This window comes from Symphalangus syndactylus, chromosome 11 (assembly GCF_028878055.3).
Source record: "Symphalangus syndactylus isolate Jambi chromosome 11, NHGRI_mSymSyn1-v2.1_pri, whole genome shotgun sequence".
Taxonomy (NCBI): Eukaryota; Metazoa; Chordata; class Mammalia; order Primates; family Hylobatidae; genus Symphalangus; species Symphalangus syndactylus.
In genome coordinates, this window is record NC_072433.2 from 56577039 (window position 1) to 56601081 (window position 24043).

General features: G+C 47.3%; 1 protein-coding gene across 2 annotated transcripts in view; it reads right to left on the reverse strand.

Moving 5' to 3' along the window:
* The window catches only part of KDM8 (lysine demethylase 8), a 47555-nt gene extending 24868 nt beyond the window's left edge, over positions 1–22687 (reverse strand). Inside the window, exon 1 of one of the 2 annotated variants that reach the window (XM_063612806.1) lies at positions 22525–22687. In XM_063612806.1, coding sequence (XP_063468876.1) covers positions 22525–22616 — 92 coding nt within the window. In that variant the 5' untranslated portion in view covers positions 22617–22687. The remainder of the gene's footprint in view (positions 1–22524) is intronic. The other variant, XM_063612809.1, reaches the window with a different exon arrangement.
* Positions 22688–24043: the final 1356 nt, after the last annotated feature.

Consider the following 24043-nt stretch of genomic DNA (forward strand, 5'->3'; position numbering starts at 1 on the left):
TTACATAGTGTGTGCAGAAGGCTAGTCACCTCACCCTAATCTTATTATGCAAATGGGCTTTCCAGTTGATCAGCGCCATCTTGTCTGCTTCTTACAGTACACGTGGCTGGCAGAGAAGGGAAGATGGAGCCACTATCTTGAAAATGTCTAGTTGTTAGTTCCTGCCCTCAGTCACCCATGCAAGCTCCCAGCTTGCTTGTCTATATCTGCAGCTCAACTTTACAGGCTGCTCTTTGTTGGAAAATGATTTGGGGCTGCTTTTCATTAAAAAGAAAAGCCTTTTACAAGAGTAAAAGGCTATCTGCCTAAGTGATTTCTTCTTAACTTCTATATCATCTTCATGGAATAGCTATTGTGAACCCTAAATAGCTGAGACAGGTCTCAGTCGATTTAGGAAGTTTATTTTGCCAAAGTTAAGGACGGGCCTGTGACACAGCCTCAGGAGGTCCTGATGACATGTGCCCAAGGTGATTGGGGCACAGCTTAGTTTTATCCATTCTAGGGAGATATGAGACATCAATCAACATGTGTGAGATGTACATTGGTTTTGTCTGGAAAGGCAGGACAACTCGAAGCAGGGAAGGGGCTTCCAGGTCATAGGTGGATAAGTGACAAATTGTTACATTCTTTTGAGTTTCTGATTAGCCTTTTCAAAGGAATCCATCAGATATGCATTTATCTCAGTGAGCAGAGGGATGACTGTGAGTTCTGTCTGTCCTGAGTCCATAAGAAAATCCCTTGTGGACAAATTGTGAGGAGGTATGTAGCTTTTTTATCTGACTAGCCATCTTCTTTGGGAATAGAATAGAAGGCAGGTTTGCCCTAAGCCGTTCCCAGCTTGACTTTTCCCTTTGGCTTAGCGATTTTGGGATCCTGAGATTTATTTCCCTTTCACAGTATGATAACCGACCTCCCCAGGAGGTAGCAATGGTTAGATAAGGCAGTTAAATGTCTCAAGCTACACTCCCTGTTCTTCCCTCTGTCCCAGAATCTATTTATTCCAACCCTCCATTCACCTGCTGGTAATGGCACAGGCTGCCCTTCCGGTTCTGTGTCCAAGGACCCCTGTGGGCAGTGTGGAAATTCTTAAAATACAGGTTCTTGGGTACTGCTTCTGAATATTTCGATTCAGTAGTTCTGGAGTCAGGTCCAGCTACTAGCCAGCAGCCTGGCCAGGGTTTTGCATTTTCACTGGCTTTCCAGAAAACTCAGGGAGATGGCACCCACATTTTTGGAAATGTAGCCAATGCCTGGAGAAGTGGAGCTAAGGATGGAAGAAGGTTCTGGAAACTGCATAAAGCTGACCTAAAGGTCAGGCCCAGAGCTTCATGGCTGGGGCTGGGTCCTCTGGCTGCTGCTGTAAGACCCTTTTCCATCAGAACTTCCCTGTGCCCTCACGTGGAGTCACAATCCAGGCCACAGCCAGCCCAAAGCTCCTGGTCAAGACAGACTCAAGCATTAGCTTCCTTATAGACTAAACACTACAAAACTACTACCTTCCCCCAGCGCACCCCAGGAGACGTTCTTTTAAGCCCTTAAAAGACAAAAGATCTTACTTGCCCACACCTACCTCTAAAATAGGAACCTGTCACTTTCTACTCACTAATTCAACAAATATTTGTCAAGCATGATGCTTGATGTGCTTGGTCATTTATTAAGTGACCAATAAGATGCTGGGAGTGGTGGCTCACGCCTGTAATCCCAGTATTTTGGGAGCCCGAGGCGGAGGATCACTTGAGCTCAAGAGTTCTAGACCAGCCTGAGCAACATAGCGAGAACTTGTCTCTACTAAAAGTCACAGAAAGTAGCCAGGCATGGCAGTGCACGTCTGTAGTCCCAGCTACTTAGGAGGCTTGAGCCTTGGAGGTTGCAGCCACAGTGAGCCATGATCACACCACTGCACTCCAGCCTGGGCAAGAGTGAGACCCTGTCTCAAAAAAAAAAAAAAAAAAAGACCCCATAAGGTGATTCATTTATTGAATCATTTGTGCTGTAAATATTTATTGAGCATCTATTTCATGCCAGGCATTGGGCTAAGTGCTTGTATCAGTTGTCTGATACCACACATAATGCTATGTAGCAAACCATTCCAAAACTCAACAGTTTAAAACAAAAGTCTATGGATTGGCTGGGAAGTTTGCTCATCTGGGTCAGGCTTTGTTGATCTTGGTGGGGCTTGCTCATGTGAGGGTGGCCTCATTCCAATGTCTGGCGTCAGCTAGTTGTTGGTTAGGGCAATGAGACCACTAGACTAGTAGTCAGCTACCAGCCAGCAGGCTGGCCTGGGCTTGTACACATGACAGTGGCTTCCAAGAGGGGGACCAGGAACTGCAAGCCTCTTAACCCATAAATGGCACAAATCACTTCAGTGGGCTAAATCCAGTAGCATTCTATTGGCCACAGTCACAAAACTAATCAGATTCCAAAGTTAAGGAATGAGAATCCATTATCTTTTTTCTTTTCTTTTTTTAGAGTCAGGGTCTCACTCTATCGCCCAGGCTTGAGTACAGTGGTGTGATCATAGCTCACTGCAGCCTCAACCTCCTGGGCTCAGGTGATCCTCCCAGCCCAGTCTTCTGAGTAGCGGAGACTACAGATGTACCCCACCATGCCTGGCTAGTTTTTTTTTTTTTTTAAATAGAGTCTAGCTCTGTCGTCCAGGCTGGAGTGCAGTGGCACAATCTTGGCTCCTGTGCAACCTCCACATTTCCAAAAATGTGGGTGCCATCTCCCTCTGAATTTTCTGGAAAGCCAGTGAAAATGCAAAACCCTGGCCAGCCTAGTGGCTGGTAGCTGGACCTGACTCTAGAACTACTGAATTGAAATATCCAGAAGCAGTACCTGAGAACCTGTTCAAGCGGTTCTCCTGCCTCAGCCTCCCGAGTAGCTGGGATTACAGGTGCACACCACCACGCCCAGCTAATTTTTTGTATTTGTAGTAGAGATGGGATTTCACTGTGTTGGCCAGGCTGGTCTCCAACTCCTGACCTCATGATCTGCCCACCTCGGCCTCCCAAAGTGCTGGGTTTACAAGCATGAGCCACCGTGCCCGGCCAGCCTGGCCAGTTTTTTAAGTTTAATTTTTTTATAGAAGTCAGAGGGGGTCTCACTATGTTACCCAGGCTGGTCTCAAACTCCTGGCTTCAAGTGTTCCCCCTGCTTCAGTCTCCCAAAGTGTGGATTACAGGAATGAGTCACGGCAGCTGACAGAGAATCTATTACTTGATGGGAGAGGCTTATAAGTCACATGTCAGAAGGCTTGGGTATGGGTGAAGGATGATGTCAAGTTTTGGTGCGATTTTTGCAGTGGACAAACACACAAATCCCTACCCATGTTCTAGTAGTGAGAAACAGGAAATTAGAAAATTATATGCATTGTTATATATGTTATGACTCAAGCAGGGGAGGGGGAACAATGGTGCTCTATGTGTGTGTGGTGAGGGCTACTGGTTTGCATGGAGTGCTCAGCCCCTCTCTGATGAGGTGACACCTGAGCTGCAACCTGAAGGAGGTGAGAGAGTAAGTCATATGGGGCCATGTGTGGGAAGACAGTTCCAGGCACAGGGAATAGCAGGTGTGCTGGGCATCTAAAGAAGGAGCACAGAGGTCATCGTGGTTGGTGGTGGGGAGCAAAAGTTGGGGAGTAGAAGCTGATGACGTCAGAGAGATAACTTGGGGGCAACTCTTGTAGGGCTTTACTGGATGTCATTAGGACTTAGGCTTTTGTTATGGGTGAAATGGGAAGCCCTTGGAAGGTTTTGAACAGAAGAGTGACATGATCTGAGTTAGATTTTAGGAACTCACAGTCCTAGACAATTAAAGATGTAATATTAATAAATACACTAGGCGCAGCAGCTCACACCTGTTATTTCAGCACTGTGGGAGGCTGAGGTAGGAGGATTGCTTGAGGCCAGGATTTCGAGAACAGCCTGGGCAACATAGCAAGACCCTATCTCTACAAAAAAATTTAAAAAGGCCAGACATGGTAGCACATGCCTGTAATCCCAGCACTTTGGGAGGCTGAGGCAGGTGGATCACTTGAGGTCAGGAGTTTGAGACCAGCCTGGCCAACATGATGAAACCCTGTCTCTAACAAAAATTCGGCCAGGCACAGTGGCTCACACCTGTAATCTCAGCACTTTGGGAAGCCGAGGCAGGCAGATCACTTGAGGTTGGAAGTTCGAGACCAGCCTGACCAACATGGAGAAACCTGTGTCTACTAAAAATACAAAATTAGCCAGGCGTGATGGCGTATGCCTGTAATCCCAGCTGCTTGGGAGGCTGAGGCAAGAGAATTGCTGAACTCAGGAGGCGGAGTTTGCAGTGAGCGGAGATGGCGCCATTGCACTCCAGCCTGGGCAACAAGAGCAAAACTCCATCTAAAAAAAAAAAAAAATTAGCTGGGCGTGGTGGCCCATGCCTGTAGTTCTAGCTACTCGAGTGGCTGAGGTGGGAGGATTGCTTGAGCCCTGAACTTCAAGGGAGGCTGCAGTGAGCAGTGGGCTATGATCATGCCACTGCACTCCAGCCAGGGCAACAGAGCAAGACCCTGACTCTAAAAAAAAGAAATAATAAATAGCAATAACTGTGAGGAGTGTGTCATGTTAGGTGACATGTGGAGAACCACAGGCACATGTCACAGGTTCACATCAAAGGTAAAGAAGGGTGTGGCAGTTTTAAAAAATGATTGCAAATGCTTTGATGCTCCTCCCTTTGAGTGACAGGCTTGAGTGGGATATGGCAGAGGTGACACTATGGGTATTCTGAAGCTGGGTCATAGACAGCGGTGCAGCTTCTGTTTGTTTGCTGGAGCACTCAGGAGCCTGGCACTCCCTCGTAAGGAGTCTTCCCAGCCCAGGAGCTGGGCACTCACATGAATGAACCATTGGAAGGTTCTAGCCCCAAGCCATATGCCTCTTCCCAGCTGAGCCCTAGACATCATAGAGCAGAGACAAACTGTCTCCTCTGTGCCATTTCCCAACCCTTAGAGTCTACAAGCATGGTATAATGGTTATTGTATCCTGTTAAGTTTTAAGACAGCACAGCAACAAATAACTGGAAAGGGGGTAATTCAGATACTTTGCTATGGAGAGGAGATTGTTCCAGGCAGAGAAAACAGCTGGTCTGCTGGGGTGGAGGCAGGAGAGACTGTGGCAGTGATTTAGAGCAAAACTCCCCAAAGTCTGGATGCTCCTGCTGGTGGTACAAGGGGTGACTGGGAAGCATTTTCTTCCATGCCAAGGAGGCGTTGATGGATTGCTGTTGTCCAGTCATTCCGTGAGGAATTTCAACCAAGTTTGCACATGTTCAGGCAATGACAACTATGTTACAATGACCACCTAGTCTATAGTGATGACATGACATCATTGTCTGCAAGGTGCATTCCAATTTCATATGTTAAAATGTGAAAAAAATGCCCCTGAGAATAGAGAAGGAGGAGTAAGAAATAATATTAGGGGCTAGCAGAATATGGCAGGTTTTGCAAAGGGGAAGATTGCTTGGGAGCAGGCACGTGGCAGGAGGCCAGGGAGATGGCTGGATGCAGATAGGCTTGCTCGACACCCCTGCAAACTGCCCCATAGGCAGTAAGCACCAGACCCAGGTCTGGCAGCCTCCAGGCCTGTCCCAGTGCTTTTTGTATCTCCAATGCTCACCAGGATTCTTTTGAAAACCTGGACAGGACTGGAGCACGGCAGGGTGAGGTTAGGGGAGTGATATGGTTTGGCTGGGTCTTCGCCACCAAATCTCATCTTGAATTGTAATAATACCCACATGTCAAGGGTGGGGCCAGGGGGAGATAACTGAGTCATGGCAGTGGTTTACTCCATACTGTTCTCATGGTAGTGAATAAGTCTCACAAGATCTCATGGTTTTATAAATGGGAGTTCCCCTGCACAAGCTCTTTTGCCTGCCGCCATGTAAGATGTGCCTTTGCTCCTCATTCGCCCTCCGCCATGATTGTGAGGCCTCCTCAGCCATGTGGAGTCTTTCTTTTATAAATTACCGAGTCTCGGGTATGTTTTTATTAGCAGCATGAGAACAGATGAATACAAGGAAGAAGCTTAAAGCTCTGGGCTATCTTGAGGGGTGCTATGGTTTGGATATGGTTTGTTCCCAGAGCTCATGTTGAAATTTGATGCCCAGTGTGTCTGTGTTGGGAGGGAGCTTAGTGAGAGGTGTTTGGGTTATGGGGCGGATCCCTTATGAATGGCTTGGTACTGTTCTCATGGTAGTGAGTTCTTGCTCTGGCAAGACTGGATTAGTTCTCTTGGGAATGGATTAGTTCTCACAAGAGTGGGTTGTTTCAAAGCCAAGATACCCTTCATGCTTTCCCCGCTTCCCATGTATCTCCTTCCCCTTTGACCTTCTCCTCTGTGTTGTGATGCAGCCTGAAAGCCCCCACCAGAATCCAGGGTCATGCCCTTGAACTTCCCAGCCTGCAGAACCATGAGCTAATGAAACCTCTTTTCCTTATAAATTACCTAGTGTTCATGGTAGACAGGTCTATGCAAACCTACCCCAAAGTCTGAGGAAGCTGAGAGGCTGAAGAAAGAGGCTGACAAATCCAATTTCTTAGAAAGGGACATTTCATAGGGACTTACAAACAGAAGCCATGTCTGTATCTTGGGCAGCAGAGGGTCAAGATGGTGGATCCTCACACAGTTACCCCCTAGACCCAGGGCTTATTACCACAGGGGAGGGGTGGTTCGGAAGGGATGTGCAGGAAAACTGAAGTATGATTAACATCAAGGTTGTATGACCCAAGGGCAGGATTTACAGTAAGTATCTGTTCTTACACAAGGAACAATAGATAAACTGGAAATCTTAGAGACCTTCCTGGAACTGGAATTAATCAGAAGTCAACACGGCAGATTAGCATCCAAGATGGAGTTGTTTAGTATTCTTTTATAGCAACATAAAGCAAGAGGGAACAACCTGGCCTCTGCTCCTCAATATTGTATTTATTTATTTATTTTAGAGATAAGATCTTGCTCTGTCACCCAGGCTGGAGTGCAGTGGCGCAATCATAGCTCACTGCAGCCTCCAACTCCTGGGTTCAAGTGATCCTCCCACCTCAGCCTCCCAAAGTGCTGGGATTATAGGTATGGGCCACCGTGCCTGGTCCTAAGCATTCTAGAGCATTCTAGTCCCCTCCACGTTGGGCACTATTGGAAAGACATTGGGTGCTACCCAGCTGCCTCTTTGTCCTGCTGACCCCACTGCAGGAGGTTTCTGGGGGCTGCATCCAACCTGGTGTGTTCATCCTTTGGAGGCTGCAGCAGAAGTAAGGGTGGAGCATATGTCCTGTCCTATCCTGCATCCACCAGGAGAGGCCCTAATAGTGGGATGGGTGCATAGAGACAAACAGCTTGGCTGGTTTTCCACGGGGACTGAAGGGACCTTGATAATTATCATCATCATTCTGATTGACTCTGTTTTTAACACGAGAAAGAGTCACCATTTCTTGAGTGTTTACCATGATTTGGGTGCTTTATGTATTAATACAACATCTCATTTTATGTCTGCAGGGTACTGGGGACACTGGTAGTAACAGCTCCATTTTAAAGAGGAGGGGGACACTGAAGCCCAGGTAGTAAGTAACCTGCCCTAGGTCACACAGCTGATAAGACGTGGGAAAAGATATGGCCCCAGATATGTCAGATTTCTTTTCTTCTCTCTCTTTTTTTTTTTGAGACAGAGTCTCACGCTGTCGCCCAGGCTGGAGTTCAGTGGCATGATCTTGGCTCACTTCAGCCTCCGCCTAGTGGGTTCAAGCAATTCTCCTGCCTCAGCCTCCCGAGTAGCAGGATTACAGGTGCCCACCACCACGCCCTGCTAATTTTTGTATTTTTAGTAGAGATGGGGTTTCACCATGTTGGCCAGGCTGGTCTTGAACTCCTGACCTCAAGTGATCCACCCACCTTGGCCTCCCAGAGTGCTGGAATTATAGATGTGAACCACTGCTCCCGGCCCCCTCCCTTTTCTTTCTTTCTCTTTCTTTCTTTCTTTCTTTCTTTCTTTCTTTCTTTCTTTCTTTCTTTCTTTCTTTCTTTCTTTCCTTCCTTCCTTCCTTCCTTCCTTCCTTCCTTCCTTCCTTCCTTCCTTCTTTCTTGTTTTTTTTTGAGACAGGGTCTCACTTTTTCACTTGGGGCTGGAATGCAGGGTCATGATCCAGGCTCACTGCAGCCTTGAACTCCTGGGCTCAAGTAATCCTCCTGCCATAGCCTCCAGAGTAGCTGGGACCACATGCACATACCACCATGCCTGGCTAATTTTTTATTGTTAGTAGAGATGGGGGTCTCACTATATTGCCCAGACTTGTCTTGAATTCCTGGGCTCAAGTGATCCTCCTGCCTTGGCCTCCTGAACTATTGGGATTACAGGTGTGAGCCATCACATCCAGCCACTATGTCTGATTTAAAAGCCTGTGCTCACTCTTTGGGCGACCAAGGTGGGTGGATCACCTGAGGTCAGGAGTTCAAGACCAGCCTGGCAAACATGGAGAAACCCCGTCTCTACTAAAAATACAAAAATTAGCTGGGTGTGGTGGCACGCACCTGCAATCCCAGCTACTCAGGAGGCTGAGGCACGAGAATCACTTGAGCCCGGGAGATGGAGGCTGCAGTGAGTCAAAATTGTGCCACTGCACTCCAGCCTGGGTGACAGAGTGAGACTCTGTCTCAAAAAAAAAAAAAAAAAAAAAAAAAAAAGGCTGTGCTCTTAAGAACAATTGCATTGCTATCATGTCATGTCCATTCCCTATGACTAGACCTGGCTGGTTGAAAAAACTGTAGATTCTTAGACTGTTGATTACTTAGAGCCTCATGTTCTGTAGGAATCAGATCAATGCTAAGTGCCCTCAGGTCTTCAGAGGACTTATGTCTAGCAATGGAACCAGAGAAGCTGGGGTTAAAGTGATCAGTGATGCCTATCTGTACAATTCCACAAATATTTTCGCAAGCCCTCCTATGTGCTAGGCACTGTAGACACTGCTAGGGGTGGAGTGAAGCTACAAAGATTAAAACGTACTCTTTAGGCCTTCTGGGAGATTACCATTACTAGGGATACATTACTAGGAATACAAAAACATAAACCCTAGTACATGTCATCATCACTAAATTGTGTTAGACATCATTGGGTTTTAAATTACAGAAATCCAACTCAAGTTATTCTAAGCAAGAAAGTAGACATTTATTGGCTCATATGACAGAAAATCTCAGGATTGGTCTGGCTTCAAGCACAGCAGAATCTAGGTGCTGAGGATGTTGTCACATCTTGGCCACTCTTGCGTCATCTCCTGGCCTGTCCTTTCTTCTGAGCCGACCTTATTCCCAGGTAGATTCTTTTCTTATGGTGGCCCCTGGCAGCCCCATGTTTGCTTAGCAAGCCCAGAGGAAACAGAGTACCTCTTTCCCAAGAGTTCTAGCAAAAGTCCCTGAGAAGACTGCCACTGCTTGGCATGTCACATGCAGATACCTGAGCCAATCACTGTGCATGATGGTTGTGATGCTGTGACTGGCCAAGGCCAAGTTAGTGTCCATCCTTAACTGAGAGTGGAAGTTGAGCAGTACCACTCACCCAAATTGAGGTGGTGTTACTGGGAGCAGGAGAACAGATGTGAGTCAGGCAAAACCCACACATGTCCCGAACACAAGCCTTGATGGCAGGAAGGGCCACGGAGTTCATCTTGTCTGATACACTCGTTTTATAGATGAGAAACATATGTTCTGTTTAGAGCACACCTTTCAAATCCCCGTCTCTGCCACTTGGGAGGCCCTGAGCAATCTCTTTACTTCTCTGTGCCTCAGTTTCCTCATCTCTGAAATATTTATAATAATGACATCATAAGGTTAATTGGAAGGATTAATTCATATAAATGTTGTAACATATTTAGAACAGGGTAGGCCAGGCATAGTGGGTTGTGCCTATAGCTCCAGCACTTTGGGAGGCCAAGGCAGGAGGATCACCTGAGCTCAGGAATTTGAGACCAGCCTGGACAACATCTCTACAAAAATTTTAAAAATTGGCCAGGCACAGTGGTTTGCACCTGTAGTTCCAGCCACTCAGGAGGCTGAGGTGGGAGTGATCGCTTGAGCCCAGGAGTGTGAGACTGCAGTGAGCTATGATGGTGCCACCGCACTCCAGCTTGGGTGACAAAGTGATATTCTGTCTGGAAAAAAAAAAGAACAGTGTAACATAGGAGGTGCTCAATAAGTGCTTATTCTCTCTCCTCTCTCCTCATATTGTTGTAAGATTTCTAGCCAGAAGCCTCTGTGGCTGGTAGCACCTTTGCCCGAGTTTTGCTCGGGTCCGCTGGGTGGGCTTGTTCTGCTGACTCAGCCTGGCAGGCTGCACTTGGCTTATGCTACTGGACCAGACCCCACACCTGCCAAGGGTGAGCCAGGCATGGAGCATCCAGGGGTGTGTGAGTGAGCGAGCATGGGGTCCGGCCACTGTGCACAGCTAGGCACACTGGCTGCTGTGGCAGGGTGGGCAGCTCCAGGCGCTGGCACAGGTGCTGGCTCTGTGCAAGCCTACAGCTGTGTCTGATGCACTGCAAGTGGCTTCCACTGTGGGCACCTGCATCTAGACAAGGGGAACACAGTGGTGCCCGAGAGGTTGGAGATGCCGTAGAGCCCCAAAGAGGGTGTCACAGCTCTGGCTCAGGGAGCCCCTAGGTTTGGGCTCCCCAAAGGGCTGCAGCTCTTCTCTCCCTCTCATCTCCTGCAATATGGTAAGTACAGGGGCATGTTTCAGCCTGTTTGTGTTACAGCTCTTTCAGTCCTGGCATTTGCTGGGTCCTGAGTTCTTGTCCTGCTCCCCCTTGGCCTCCCTCCCATGTTTGTCAGTGACCAAAGTCTGGAGGGGAACGAGGTGGCAGGAGGCTGGTATGTCAGCACTGCCCCGAGTGTGTAACACCTGGCCAGGTTGTGACAGTCCCCAGGCCTGGCCACAGCTTTGCTCTGAAATCGAAGTGAGCGCTGGGAGCAGGGAGAGGCCAGAGAGTTGGAGCAGGAACTTCTGAGCCCCCCTGAGGGCTTAGGGATGCACTGGTCTGGAGCCATGGCTGGGCGGCTGCAGCTGTGCCAGAATAGCACGGGGCTCCCACTCCACCAGCTCACAGCAGGGCAGGCAGGAGCCCTGAGTGTTCCTGGCTCCCACCAGCTCCGTGGAGTGCACAGTCCTGGCTGCTTCTCCCCCACTGCAGCCAGCGTCTTCACAGCGGCTGCTCCAAACAGGGCGCCACTGGCATCAGTATCCCCAGGATCCCCTAGAGCCATCCACTCATTTCTCCTTCTCTGAAGTGCTGTATTGATCCATGTAATCCAGTATTGTCAGTTTGCCGTCACTCTCATGGCACTCAATTTCTTCTACTTGAATGTGAATTCTTCAAGGGCAGGGACCATAGCCTATGAATCTTGTGTCGCCAGTGCCCAGCACGTAGCAGAAGTCAGTACAGAAGACACATCAACCACTGAAGTCGGTTTGCAGACCAGTTGTCCCATGTATCTAATGCTGAGTAACAACCACAAAATTTGGTCACTTAAAACAACATTTATTTTGAGCAATAATCTATAATGTGAACAGGGATTGCTGGAGACAGCTTGTCTGTGTTCCACTTGGTGTCAACTGGGGAGCTAGACGCCCAGGGGCTGAAGTTATCTGAAAGGCCCCCATCACATGCATGTCTGGCACCTGGGCTGGGAAGACTCAAATATCTGGGGGCTGGAACAGCTGGGGGTCCTTGTGCATTTGTTCCCCTCCCCTCCCCTCCCCTCCCCACTCCTCTCCTTTCCTCTCCTTTCCTTTCCTTTCCTTTCTTTTTGAAATAGGGTCTCACTCTGTTGCCCAGGCTGGAGTGCACTGGCGTGAACAAGGCTCCCTGCAGCCTTGACCTCCTGGGCTCAAGCGATCCTCTCACCTTAGCCTCCTGACTAACTGGGACCACAGGGCCACGCCACCACACCCAGCTAATTTTTTTTCTATTTTGTAGAAACGGTGTCTCTCCATGTTGCCCAGGCTGGTCCCAAACTCTTGGGCTCAAGCGATCCTCCTGCCTCAGTCTCTCAAGTAGCTGGGATTACAGGCATGAGCCACCATGCCCAGCTAATTAATTTTTTTTTTTTTTTTTTTTTTGTAAAGACAAGGTCTTGCTGTGTTGCCCAGGCTGGTCTCGAACTCCTGGGCTCGGGTGATCCTCCCACCCCAGCCTCCCAAAGTGTTGGGATTACAGGTGTGAGCCATCATCACATCCAGTGGGGCATCTCTGTTTCCACTGTGTTCTCTCTGCATGGTCTGTTCAACAGGATGGCTTCAGACTGTATGATTTTTTTAAATTAAAAAATTAATTTCAGAATACATTTAGACTGACAGAAAAATCAGAAAGCTAGTACAGAAGTTTCCCATATATCCTGCATCCAGTTTTCCCTATGATTACTATCTTAGATGGTATAGTGCGTCTCCTCCCATTAATGAACCAATATTCATACTTTTTAAAAATAACTAAAGCTCATACTTTATTCAGATTTCCTGAGTTGTTATCTCATGTCCTTTCTGTCTTCTGGGATCCCATCCAGAACACCACATTACCTTGGTGGCCATGTCTCCTTAGACTTCTCTTGGCAGTGAGAGTTTCTCAGACTTTCCTTGGTTTTCATGACCTTGATCGTCTTGAGTACTAGGCAGGTATTTTGTAGCATGTCCCTTGGCTGGGTTTTTCTGATGTTCTAATGGTTAGGCTGGGGTTATGCGTTTTGGGGTGAAGTACCCTTCTAATCACATCATATCAAGGGTACATACTATCCAGCTGGGTGCAGTGGCTCACGCCTGTAATCCCAGCACTTTGGGAGGCCGAGGTGGGCAGATCACTTGAGGCCAGGAGTTCAAGACTCGCCCAGCCAACATGGTGAAACCCCATCTCTACTAAAAATACAAAAATCAGCCAGACGTGATGACGCACACCTGTAATGCCAGCTACTCAGGAGGCTGAGGCAGGAGAATCACTCGAAGCCAGGAGGCAGAGGTTGCAGTGAGCCGAGATTACACCACTGCACTCCAGCCTGGGCAACAGAGCGAGTCTCCGTCTCAAAAAAAAAAAAAAAAAAGGGTACATACTATCAACATGACTTACCACTGTTGATGTTAGTCTTTTAAAAATTATTTTATTTTTAATTAAATTCTTTTTAACTTTTAAGTTTAGGGGTACATATGCAGGTTTGTTATATAGGTAAACGTGTGATGGGGATTTGTTGTACAGATTATTTCATCACCCAGGTATTAAGCTTAGTACTCAGTAGTTATTTTCTCTGATCTTCTCCCTCCTTCCCCTTTGCTCCCTCCAGTAGGCTCCAGTGTGTGTTGTTTCCCTCTGTGTATCCATGTGTTCTCATTATTGAGCTGCCATACAATTTTTTTTTAGTAGAGACAGGGTCTTACTATGTTGCCCAGGCTGGTCTCCCAACTCCTTGGCTCAAGCATTCCTCCTGCCTCAGCCTCCCAAAGTGCTGAGGTTACAGGTGTGAGCCACTGCACCTGACTGATGTTATTTTCAGTCTCCTCAGGGGTGGAGGGTGGGGTATCTAAAAAATTATTTGGAATTATTCAGCATGGAAGATTTCTCCATTCTCTTTCCCATTTATTTATTTACGTAATCATTTATTAATGCCTGTATTGACTCATGGTTATTTATTTTACACTCTGGGTTATAATCCAAGACTACTTTTTTTTTTTTTTTGAGACAGAGTCTCGCTCTGTTGCCCAGGCTGGTGTGCAGTGGTGTGATCTCAGCTCACTGCAACCTCCACCTCCCGGGTTCAAGTGATTCTTGTGCCTCAGCCTCCCTAATAGCTGGGATTACAGGCATGCACCATCATGCCTGGCTAATTTTTATATTTTTGGTAGAGATGGGGTTTCACCTTGTTGGCCAGGCTAGTCTTGAACTCCTGACTTCAAGTGATCTGCCTGCCTTGGCCTTCCAAAGTGCTGGGATTACAGGCATGAGCCACCACGTTCAGCCAAGACTTATAATTTTGTTGTTTGAATTGTTCTAGCTTTGGCCATTGGAAACTTCTTCACATTGGCACCTGTGGTGTGTGTGTGCACGTATGTGTGTACTTCCTTACTTTTTGATGCTACAATATGCTCCAGGCTCATCACGTGTATTTCCTGCCCCAGTCCTGGAATCAGCCATTTTTTTTAAGAAGCCTGGTTTCTTTTATTGGAGAATGGTATCAGAAATCAAGATCTAGGTGTTAGGTGTGTTCATTACTCTTGGGGTATATGACCTTTTAAAACATTGCCTTGAAAGTCATGGGGTTCTCTTCTGCCATAATCTCAGGCCCACTCAGAATCAAAGGGAGAGGACGCAGACTGCTCCTTCCATTTTGAAGGAGGCCTGTCATTGTCACATTGTAAGAGCTTGTGAGATGGGATAGATTGGTGTTGTCATCTTTGGATAATACCGTCTGTCACACCAGTGATGTTGTTGTCCACCCAAGAATTCTTACTTTACATAACACATCTTTCCTCCCTGTCTGGTTTCTGTTTTGCCTCAGAGACTTTCTTTCCATGGTTTAGTTTTTCCTGCAGGTAATTTTAGTTGATACAGGGACGTACATTAAATAACATTGAGTCATATTGTGAAAGTAATTTCCTTTTCAATTCTCTCCTAATCCCTTCGCTGGAGTCAAAGAGAAGGTCTCAGCTTGGTGCTACAAATGTCTTTACCATGTTTATAACTCTTGCTAATTTCTTTTTTAATGTTCTGGCTCAGAGCAGTCTTACAGCACAGCATCCTAGGTGGAATTTAATCACATGGCTTTATGTGCTTTTGCAGTTATGCTCTGCAGCAGAGACGTTTGCCACTTCCCAGGATGCATGTGCACCCCCACACCTCCCAGTCACCTAGGAGTTAGGCAGGGCCATGTGATGACTGTTCTTGGCCCATGGACTCTGGGTGGAAGATTTAAATGTCAGCGAGTGGCCCTCGAGCTCTGTCATCTCCTGTTCAGTGACCAAGGAGGCCAGGCATTCTGAGAGGGCATTGCCTCTTGATGGCTTGGATCTGTGTCCCCGCCCAAATCTCATGTCAAGTTGTAATCCCCAATGCTGGAAGTGAGGCCTGGTGGAAGATGATTGGCTCATGGGGGCGGATTTCCCCCTTCTCTACTGTTCTCCTGATAGAGTTCTCATGAGATCTGGTTGTTTAAAGGGTGTAGCACCTCCCCCGCCTCTTCCTCCTGCTCTGGCTACATAAGACCTGCTTGTTTCCAGGCCAGGCGTGGTGGCTCACACCTGTAATCCTAGCACTTTGGGAGGCTGAGGCAGGTGGATCACTTGATGTCAGGAGTTCGAGACCAGCCTGGCCAACATGGTGAAGCCCTGTCTCTACTAAAAAAATACAAAAATTAGCTGGGCATGGTGGCATGCGCCTGTAATCCCAGTTGCTCAGGAGGCTGAGGTGAGAGAATAGCTTGAACTCAGGAGGCAGCAGTTACAGTGAGCCGAGATCACGCCACTGCACTCCAGCCTGGGACAAAGTGAGACTCTGTCTCAAAATAAAAAAAAAGAAAAAGAAAAAAATGGCATGCCTGTTTTCCCTTCACTTTCTGCCATGATTGAAAGTTTTCTGAGGCCTCTCCAGAAGCTGTCATGCTTCCTGTATATACTGTGGAACCATGAGCCAATTAAACCTCTTTTCATATAGATTACCCAGTCTCAGGACATCTCCCTCTGCCTGAGTCTCTGAGTGAAGCAGAGCCTTCCGTCAGCCCATGTTGGATGCACAACATTTGCTATGTTAAACCTTTGAACTCTTGGGATCATTTTTTATTTCATTTTTTAGAGTTGGGGTCTCACTCTGTTGTCCAGGCTGGAGTGCATGGCTTGATTATAGCTTGCTGCAGCCTTGAACTCCTGGACTTAAGCAATCCTCCTGCCTCAGCTTCCCAATTAGGTGAGACTACAGGCATGCACCACCATGCCCTGCTAATTTTTAAATTGTTTTGTAGAGTCAGGCTCTTGCTCTGTTGCCTAGGCTGGAGTGAAGTGGTATGATCCACAGCTCACTGTGCCCTCAAACTCCTGGTCTCAAGCAGCCCTCTTGCCGCGGCCTCCGCAAATGTTGGGATTATATTTATGAGCCACCACACCTGGCTGGGGTCAGTGGTCTTTGTTGCATTGCCTAAACTTTCCTAATATATATATATATATATATATATATATATATATAATTATTTTTTTTTTTTGACAGGATCTCACTCTGTTGCTCAGGCTGGAGTGCAGTGGTGAGATTTCAGCTCACTGCAACCTCCACCTCCTGGGCTTAAGTGATCCTCCCACCTCAGCCTCCTGTGTATGTGGGACTACATGCATGAGCCACCACACCTGGCTAATTTTTGTACTTTTTGTAGAGTTGGGGTTTTGCCATGTTGGCCAGGATGGTTTCGAACTTCTGACCTGAAGTGATCCGTCCTCCTCAGCCTCCCAAAGTGCTGGGATTACAGGCACGAGCCACCGTGCCTGGCCACTAATATACCTTCTAAACAGGGCAAGTGATACTGAATTCATATTTACGTAATAATGCAAAATTTACCAAAAATAAACATAAAGGGAGTCGGTTCAAAGAAAAATATCAGGTGCATAATTTGCTCGGTGATACTTAGGCATGGTAAGAATCCTGGGGGCAAAAATCCAAATGATCAACCAAGGGCCAAATGACCAGTGTTTTTGGAAAATACTGCTGTCGTATTCTCATCTTGCGCTCTGCATAGGAACACGGGACTTTATGGGAATTGGCCAGAAAATCAATCTCTATTAATTCCCATTTGTTCACTCTATGTCCTGTGGCTAAAACAACATCACCAAAATCTTTACATTAACGTTGATTAGATCAGAGATTACATTAAAAGATCTGAATTTTACATTTGATTTTAGAACCAAATAGCTTGCCGCTGCTCATAGTATTCCCCAAACACTAATCCAGGGTATAACCTGGTGAGAAGGAGGGTTTTCAAGTCTTTCTGTTCACAGGGTGCTATTTAAAGGCAGAAGTAAATGATAAGTGACTCAGAATTAGCAGCCACCCAGACACTGCAGCCAGTGGGGAAAGGATGGAGTGTTGTTCCAGTCCAGCGCACCAAAAGCCGGGCATGTGCCGATTAGCGAGTAATTGGGTCCTGGCATGGTGATTTGCATGTTGGAAACTGCTGAAATATTCATGTACTTGACTGTGTCTCTTCCAATTAGATGTAATAAATGCAGATTTGGTGGCCATATGTTTTATTTTGATGTAATGGTTTTAACCTTTATGGGGCACGCGCATGCGTGTGTGTGTGTGTATGTAGTTCTCCAGTTTTCTAAGGCTGGCCTGATTTGAAACACGCTGGTATTTTTAAGATGCAATTTGATTAGATGATTATTAGAGACTCCTTCTTGGGATTGGAAGAACAGGTGGTATTAGCTTTCTGTTTTGACTTCTGCATTTATTTATTCCTTCCTTCTCTCCTGTGTCCCCCTTTTCTTTCTGCCACCTATCTGCCCTCCTTCTCTTGCCTTCCCTCCCCTTCTCCCTCCCTACCCCCATCTCTTGAGCAACTGGATTAATCTCTCTAAGCCTCAGTTTCCCTACCTGTAAAATAGGGATAACAATACCTTTTTATGAGGAGTAAAGAAGATACTGTATATGAAGCATTTAGCACAGTACTTGGCACATAGTAAATGCTCAGTAAGTGGCAGCTGTTGTGATTAGTATCAGCAGCATAAATCTCAGCAGGTTACCTAACCTTTCTGAACCTCAGTTTCTCCATCTGAAAAATAGGCTCATGCTATTCCTTTCCCCAGATTGTTGTGATGTCCGCTATTTTTATCAGATGCTCAGAGTGAATAAAGAACAAATGAATGAATTTTGGAACTAATTGTGTATTAGAGTAGAAACCCTACAGTAACAGACTATCCCAAAATTTCAGTGGCCTGACATATTACATTTATTTCTCCCTCCCATCGCATGCTGATGTGGATGGAAAGGAGGCTCTGTGCCATGCAGTCATTCAGGGATCTGCACTTTTTCCATCTGAGGGTTTAACCCCTGCAGAGGTCTCCAAGTCCTCTTCCTTCAGCCTGTGATTGAGGTAAGACAATGGCAGATCTCATGTGGGAGGTTATTATGCGACAGACCAGGCAATGGCCACGTCTGTTCCCATTCCATTTGTCTCTCAGTACGTTGCTGACCACAAGCAAGGCTGGGAGCTGTGTGACTAGGACAGCAAGGAGGACAAGCAGGACTTCACGCTGGATTTAGGTTTCTAGAAACCACAAGGTGGGAAAAAACTTTGCCACCTGCTTCGGAGACTCACAAAAAAGATAACAAATGAGTCTGATTTCATGTCATAAACAGGTTGAAGAGGCAGAGGAAGGCTGAACAAGGGAGCAAGTGAGAAGCAGGTAGGGGACAGAGAGGGAAACTTGCCTGTCTTCTATGGCTTGGGGTCCTGGCCATCAGAGCCACACAGTGTGTCTGTACTTCTTCGCTCCCTCTGTCCTTGTCCATTTGCTCTTTTGGAATCTATTATTACTGAGCTCCGCCATTGTTTTTTCTGATTTCATTAAAATGCCACCAAGACACATGCTCTGCAGTATGCCACTTCAGTCCTAAGTGGGGCATTTTTGCTAGATGGATCGATTTTTTAAATGACAGCATCTGTTTGCTTATACACATTTATTTATAATTCTTCCCCTGACAATCAGAGCAGGGGAATTGGTGAGCGGTAACCAGCTGTTGGGATTAGTGGGGAAGGGAGGTGGTGATTTGATCTGTGAAGGAGTACCAAAGCCCCGGCCCAAAGCAGTAAAAATGGAACAGATGCCCCCAAATACACTGGCTCAGGGAGGGACGAGTAAATCACATGTGCTGCCAGCTGCAGCCCCAGAGAGACACCAGATGAGCTGCGTGAGCTGGAGAAGCTCCTGAGAGTCAGGAGCTGTGTCTGGCCCTCCCTGGGACTCGAGGGGCTTGGTAGATGGGATGGAGGGTAGTGGAATAGCCGAGAGTAGTGGACCTTGGTGAGCTGGACCCTCTGATGAGTCCCCATGTCGCTCAGGATGAAATCCAGACAGCTCACCGTGGTCTACAAGGCACTAGCAATGTGGCCTCTGTTATTCCTCCACCCTGTATCCCTGCTCTCTGCTGCCTCTCCAGGTGTGCACCAGCAGCTCCACCTCCAGCTGCTTCTGGAACATGCCAGGTGCTCCCCCTCCTTGGGGTCCCTCAGGCTCTTCTCTCCTCATCCATCCTCCATTTCCATGAGGCTCACTCTTTCAAATCCATGCGCAAATGTTGCTTCTTAGAACTATTTCTTATAACCTTCCTCTCCAACCCACTTCCCCCTGGTCTCAATCTGTTTGTGCTGCTGTAACAAAATACCCCTGGCTGGGCAATTTATAAAGAATAGAAGTTTATTTCTCATGGTTCTGGAGACTGGGAAGTCCAAGATCAAGGCACGGGCAGATTCAGTGCCTGGTGAAGGCTCTCTCTGATTCTAGATGGTGCCTTCTTACTGTGTTCTTGGTGGAAGGAGACAAAAGGGGGCGAATGCTCTGTCCTCACATAGCAAGAGAGACAGGAGAGCCAGGCAGCTGTCTGAAGCCTCTTTTATGAGGGTATTACAGTAGCCCCCACCTTATCCTAGGGGGATACGTTCCAAGACCCCCCAGTGGATACCTAAAACCACGGATAGCACTGAAGCCTGTATATACTACATTTTTTCCTATACATACATATCTGTGATGAAGTTTAATTTATAAATTAGGCACAGTAAAAGATTAACAACAACAATAATAAAATAGAACAATTATAACAATATAGTGTAATAAAAATCTGATGAATATTTATTTCTGGAATTTTCCATTTAATATTTTGGGATGGTGGTTGACCACAAGGAGCTGAAACCGTGGATGGGGGCATTCACTACTGTAATCCCATGCATGAAGGTGGGGCCCTCCTGATGTAATCCCCTCCTCCAGACCCTACCTTCTAATGCCATTACCTTGGGGGTTAGGTGTCAACATAGGAAGTTTGGGGGAACACATACATTCAAACCCTAGCACCTCCTCTCTTGTTTTCTTTTTCTCTCTAAGAGACCCTTCTATGGTCTGGCATAAACGTAAACTTTTATATAGTCCAGACCCTGGACCCCTTCTCTCCTCAAGTAAGGAGGAGATATTAATTGGTCCATTCTGGTTGAATGTCAATGTCATAGTAGTCCCAGCTACTCAGGAGGCTGAGGCAGGAGAATGAACCTGGGAGGTGGAGGCTGCCGTGAGCTGAGATCGCACCACTGTACTCCAGCCTGGGTGACAGAGCGAGACTCTGTCTCAAAGACAAACAAAGTGGACTGGCTGTGACTTAGCAGCAAGAGGTGGGACTGTGGGGGACGTAGCATGTTTGTGCCAGGCTCACAGGCACGCCCCTGGAAACACAGGCCTAGCACTACCAGATCTCTTTATCCAGACAAGCTGCAAATCTAAATCTGAACTTTCAAGAGAAATTTGAAATAATCTATCTTTTATTTCTGATGTTGTTGTTGTTGTTGTTTTGGTTTTCTGAGACAGGGTCTTTCTCTGTTGCCCAGGCTGGAGTGCAGTGGCATGATCATAGCTCACTGGGTTCAAGTGATTCTCCCGCCTCAGCCTCCTAAGTAGCTGGGACTACAGATGAGTGCCACCATGCCTGGCTAATTTTTTATTTTCGTAGAGATGGGGGTCTTGCTATGCTGTCCAGGCTAGTCTCAAACGCCTGACCTCAAGCGATCCTCCCACCTCAGCCTCCCAAAGTGCTGGGATTACAGGTGTGAGCCACCACACCCAGCCTCAATCTTTTAAATTTTGGAAATCCATCAGAAAAAATTGAAAGACTACATGGGCCAAACCAAACGGCTGTGAGCAGGATTCAGCTCAAGGGAGGATGAGTTAGGGTTTCCGGGCTTGGAGGCAGCCTCTTCTCCAGGGTCCTGCTTCCTCCCCAGGGAGGTGCCAGGAAGCACAACCCCAAGACCCACAGCCCAGGATCCCACTATTTCCTCTCTCTCTTCTCTCTCCCCCAGCCACAGGAAGTCTCTCCCCAAGTTCTGTTCTCCCCACTGTGGCTCCAAGACCCTTGGCGGTATCTCAAATCCCCTCCAACCCCTTAGTTCTTCTGAGAACTCTCTGAGTTCTCCTAAAAGAGAAGAACAGCCAGAAAGATGTATGAGCTATTTCTTGTTCCCCTTCTGCTATATCCCTCCCCTGAGGCAACAGCTGCCTGTTTTGATGAGAAGGAAAAGGGAGAATGAGAGGAAAGAGAAACAACCAAAAAAAGATAAAGTAATATATCAAAGCATTATGATGCTTTGTGCACCAAAGCAGATGAGAGGAGGGGAGGGAGGGGGACAGAGCACAGGGAAGTTAGGTCACGGGACCACAAATGAGATTGAGGCCATTCCTCTGAGTCCTGGGGCTCTCTGTGGAGGTGGGAAGATGGAGGAAGAACTGGGTTAGATGGGATGGTCGGGAAGTGACATTTGAGCTGAAACCCGAAGGATAAAGGAGGCAGCCATGCAACCAACCAGGGAGAAGGCCCATTCCTCTGCTTCCTTCCCAAGCAGACGCTCTCTGCGGCTCTGAGAGCTCGTCTGGGACCCCAGACTCTCTTCCAGGAACAGAAAGTGCAAAGAACCCAAGGCATTTTCAAAGGGAGCATGGAGGCCCAGCACGAGACGGGAGAGGGAGGGCAGATGAGGCAGGGGGCAGCCAGTCATTGTAGGGGGTTTGGGTTTTGATGTAATGCCATTTTGGAGGGTGGTGAGCCCGCAAAAAGCATGAACTGATGATTTCAGTTTTATGAGATCACGCCGGCTGCAGTGTGGAGAGTATCCTGTAGGGGGCGCGAGAGCGGCAGCTGGGACCCAGTTAGGAGCTGTGGGAGTTGTCTGGGCGGGAGGTGGCGTTGGTTCAGACCCTGGAGCTAAAGCAGGAACTGGAGCCTAGTGCTCAGCTGCAAAGCGTATTTTGGAAATGCTGCTGGTTGGACCCGCTGATGGAGGGCATGGAAAAAAAGAAGGATCCAGCGACGAGTACTTGTTTCTTGCCTTGAATATTGTTGAGTGTCAACTTGTGTCATTCACTCATCTCTTTATTCAGCAAATATTTATTGAATGCCTACTACGAATGAGGCATTGGGCTGGATCCTGGGGAGCTACAGAGATCAGGAATACAGGGTTGATGGCCCCAGAGAGCAACCCTTCAGTGACCTGGACTTTCTGTGACCCCTGAGTTGCAAATAGGGAGAGTCAGAAGGGACAATGTGTTCCCTCAAATGAAAAATCCTGCATTGATTCAGCAAACATTTACTGAGCATCTACTGTGCAGCAAGTACAATTCAGGGGCAAACGAGACAGACAAGGCCCCTGCCTTCATGAAGCTCCTATGGAACAGACAGAAAACAAACATCATTGCTTCCTGTCTCAGGTGGAGACAATAATAATAGCTTACCCTTTTACCTTGTTGACTGTGCAGGGCACTGCGAACAAGTGCTTCACGTGATCCACTCGTTCCCTCCTCACTGTGTGCGTGATCCTCATCATCCCATTTTACAGATGAGGAAAGTGAATCCACTTCATCCAACCGGCAGAGTCTGGAAGACAGGAAGCTCACATGGGAGGCTCTAATGGGTGGGGCCTAGAAGCGATGATGTCACTTCTGCTCACTTCCACTGGCCATAACTCGGTCACATGATCATGCCTGACTGCAAGGAAGGCTGGGAGATGTGTAGTCTATCTAGGTCCCCGGAGGAAACTGGAAATGAGATTCGTGACCACATGGTGGCCTCCGCCTAGGCTCTTTGCATGCATTAGTGCCATTTAAACCCCAGAAGGAGATGTTATTAACATAGTTGCAAAGCTGTGGAACTGGCATTCAATCCCAGGCCTCTTAATTCCTCAGCACAGTGTTTCCTGGGCTTCCACAGAAGAAGAGGGGAGAAGCAGAATGGAAAAACCTGAGAATAGTAAGGTGAACATTGTCAGTCAGGCTTCCATAATCTAGGCGTGGGAAGCTACGTTAGAGGTGACAGGGGACCCTGAAGGTGGAGTTTTAAGACTATTGCTGCTACTTTTGGCCGTGTGACCTTGGTGTTGTGCCACACTTCTATTGATTTCAGTAGGGAAGGGACCATGTTCAAGAGGCCGAAGGGCTGGGTGTGGTGGCTTGCATGCTAATCCTAGCATGTTGGGAGGCCAAGGTGGGCGGATCACTTGAGGTCAGGAGTCCAAGACCAGCCTGGCCAACATGGTGAAACCCCGTCTCTATTAAAAATACAAAAATTAGCTGGGTGTGTTGGTGGGCACCTCTCACCTCTGCTACTCAGAAGGCTGAGGCAGGAGAATGGCTTGAACCTGGGAGGCGAGGTTGCAGTGAGCTGAGATCTTGCCACTGCACTCCAGCCTGGGTGACAAAGCGAGATTCCATCTCAAAAAAATAAAATAAAATAAAAAGAGGCTGAAGAAGAGAACTGGAGCCAGCGAACAAGATATAGGGTTTATTAAGGGGACTTACATACTGGGCAGTCCAGTGGTGGCGGGCTAGACAGGAGAACCACTACCATTTGTAAAAAGCTTGCAGATTATATAGTATTTCCACTTAGCACTCTAGCAATTTCACTTAGTGCACTAGCACCCCTAACAACCTCCTCCTGACAGCCTTCATTTAACCCAAAACAAAGAGCCTCCATCTCCCGTATGGCCTATGTTTCATGGGATAGGCTGGGTTTCAGATGTTCCTCGTAGGTAAGGAATGAATCTACACTTTGGCCACTCCCAGATTCCTTAGCTTGGAACTCTGAACACACATTCTTCTTAGACCATAGGGTCATTCTCAGGATATTGCTCCAGTTAAGTGCTTGCTCTCAGGTGCATTTGCCATGCACTTGGCTGAATTGTTTCTCTTCTGAGCCTTGGTTTATTGTAATACCAAGATGATAAGACCCATCTTGTCAGATTATCTGTGAGGATGA